The 2,762-nt window shown below is 38.1% G+C and overlaps 1 protein-coding gene across 1 annotated transcript; it reads right to left on the bottom strand.

The window, feature by feature from the left end:
* Positions 1-777: 777 nt before the first annotated feature.
* Positions 778-2,762, bottom strand: LOC18106320 (gamma-interferon-responsive lysosomal thiol protein). The gene is made up of 5 exons (XM_006373942.3): positions 2,422-2,762; positions 1,710-1,775; positions 1,431-1,571; positions 1,211-1,303; positions 778-1,141 (listed from the first exon to the last, which is right to left on the bottom strand). Exons 1-5 carry the CDS (start codon positions 2,719-2,721, stop codon positions 1,061-1,063), a joined length of 681 nt encoding a protein of 226 aa, XP_006374004.1. The 5' UTR covers positions 2,722-2,762; the 3' UTR covers positions 778-1,060.

Raw genomic sequence — 2,762 nt, 5'->3', positions numbered from 1 at the left:
ACAAACAAATATAATTTGACAAAATCTAAAACAACCTATAACAACTACAAAATTATACATTCATACTACAAGTTTCTTTGACAAATAACAATTAAACAAGTACAAACGTTAACAAAATACATATACTAAAACAATAAAATTCACAATTAAATATTAAAACTAATTAAAAAGGATAGATTTACTTACAAAAAAATGATAAAATCTACAAGAAATGGGTATTGTGACCACGTACAAGATATAAGAAACTTGAGTGCTCGTGTTGAGAATAGTGGAGAGTTTGGGATGGGTGTTTGGCTGCAGTTTGGGAGGAGTTTGGGAGGGGAGAGGTGGGATGGGAAAGAAGAAGAAGGAGAAACAGAGGATGAGAGTGTCGGCAGGTGGGTGCATATAATGGCTTTTTCCGACGGATTCATTCCGTCGGTGATGCCGTCGGTGACATCGCCACGTCACTGTACGTCTATCACAGTTTGAATCCCTCGGTACTTTCCGTCGGTAAAATAGCCTGACGTCACCATGCCGTTGCGTATTTCCAGACGAAATGTATATTCCGTCGGTGAAGTCGACGGTATATACCGACGGAAATATTCTGTCGGTATATACCGACGGCATTACCGACGGAATGATTCCGTCGGTATATACCGACCGATTTTGAGACGGAATTATGTCCGTCGGTATTAATTACCGACGGAATATTTCCGTCGGTAATTCCGTTGCTTTTCTCCGGTTTTCTGGTAGTGCCATCCGTGACATTGTCGGTTTCGGAGCTCAAAATCAGAATGATTGCCAATGTCAGACTAATATGACATTAAAAGAGAGCGAACAGTACAACAATGCGAAACTCAGGCATTGAAACCTGCACAATTCTGAATAGGCTAGACTAGTTTTTGCATATGGATATCATAGCAACTCGCCAAAATGCACTAGAGTAAACTACTTGAATCCCTTTACAGGAAATTTCTTGGAATTCTCTTTATTGTTCTCAACAAACGTCAAATTCTTAGCCCCACCATGGTATCAAACTGGATGGATAGGACTTTCCTCCTTAATTGAGCTGACACTATTAGGTGGATGATTTGCAGGCATTGGGCTTGACTTTGCCTTCGTATGCACTGCAGATATAGGTGGTGAAATCTCCGTAGTCCTGCATTAGTAGTAGGGTTATCAGTTGCACACTAGAGAAAAAGAGAGAAACCAAGGATTAGGGACTAACCTTTCCGAGTGATTTATTATTCACGACTACCCAAGGCATAAACACATGAGGCGGATCAAGATGTGCAGTTTCGTAACCATATAAAGCTTGAAGCTGCATATCAATTTGCCTTAAATGTTAAGGCATAATCAACGGGAAAGAACAAGAAAGACATCATAGCGCTACAGAAGAGATATCAGAATTGGGAAATGATGAAGTTAAAAAAAGTATTTGATGTTACCTTTGCTCCAGTTCCATTGTTATAACACTCCAAAATAGGTTCTTCAGACAATCCAAGCGAGTTGAAACAAGACTGCCAATCCGAATGCGTTCCATCGATAACAAGGAACTCCATGCAGTGAATCAGTGCATAATATTTGTCCTGCAATAGAGAATAGATGAATAAATCTATTTTCAAATAATTTATTTTAAAAACATTTGGCAATAATTTTGCTTCGAGTTATTATGAACATATGCATAGGGTGATTATAGCCATGGAAGAATAGAAAGGAGGTCCTACCACATCATTCCAGACATTGATGGCGCAGGCTTGAATTTTATGCAGAAAACATTCATCACGACCATTCTGTTAATTTGGTAAATTTAGATTTGCATAAGAGAAATAAAGCTATTACTAGAAAAGAAAAGAAAAGAAACACGAAAATTTTTATGGTGGTTGCACATCTTTATCACTATGGTATCCAGCATTAACTGGGCTAACATTTTCTGTTGCCATCCTTCAATGGAAATGACTGTGAAGGCGTAATGCTGATTTTTGATGGTTATAATTTATTCTCTTCTTTCCATCTTGCAAACTCAACAAGGTCAAATACTTAACCATGAAAAAAGAGAAAATGGACCCTCGTTCTTAATGAATGGTGAGTCCACAGTAAATCCTTCACTTTTCTGGTATTCCATTGTCCTGTTTGGAAACGTAGGATCTTACAGATTTTGGCTCTATGAGTTAAAACAATTTTGCTTAGCTTTCCATATAAACAATTCTTAAGCTGCTTCAATCCATTGAGCCTTAAAAGTCTCTCAAGTTCTGGCAATGCAAACTATCATTCCAAATCCAAAGCAGATGGTGATCTCCATGTAGTTGGAAAAAACAGAAAAAAGAATAAAATTTGGCCCTACCAAAACGCCATTTAATTATAAAAGTACGGGCAGGCAGATGAGTAGATGACAATTTAAATTTAATAGCAAATGAAGATGGAGAAGATGGATATGACCTGACAAATGATGGTGTTGTCTGTTTCGTTGACATGAGCATTACCCCAAGGTACCATCCTGAGATTGGTGATGGTGATGAGATCATCGTCGAAGACACCTGTGAGATTTTGGATAATGAAGGTTGCACAAGATGGGCTTAATGCTTCATAGTAAACAGAGAGGTTAACCATTTGAGAATCGATAGAGGATGATATCTTGATATCTTCGAAATCTGAGTGAGAAGCAGCATGAGATGGAGGTAGAAGGAAGACCAAGAAGGAAGCAACGATGAATGAGAAGACTAGTTTTGTAGAAGCCATTTTTTTTTTGTTAGCATAGTACGTAGATGTTTCGATCTCCA

The sequence above is a fragment of the Populus trichocarpa genome, chromosome 16 (genome assembly GCF_000002775.5).
Source record: "Populus trichocarpa isolate Nisqually-1 chromosome 16, P.trichocarpa_v4.1, whole genome shotgun sequence".
NCBI classification, from domain to species: Eukaryota; Viridiplantae; Streptophyta; class Magnoliopsida; order Malpighiales; family Salicaceae; genus Populus; species Populus trichocarpa.
The sequence above is the reverse complement of the archived record's forward strand: the minus strand, read 5'-3'. Positions and strand labels throughout refer to the sequence as shown.

Coding starts and splice junctions, on each gene's coding strand:
- LOC18106320 (XM_006373942.3), bottom strand. CDS start 2,721: ATGGCTTCTACAAAACTAGTCTTCTCATTCATCGTTGCTTCCTTCTTG. Junction 1,572..1,709: donor TCAATGTCTGGAATGATGTG/GTAGGACCTCCT, acceptor TCTCTATTGCAG/GACAAATATTATGCACTGAT. Junction 1,142..1,210: donor ATAATAAATCACTCGGAAAG/GTTAGTCCCTAA, acceptor CTACTAATGCAG/GACTACGGAGATTTCACCAC.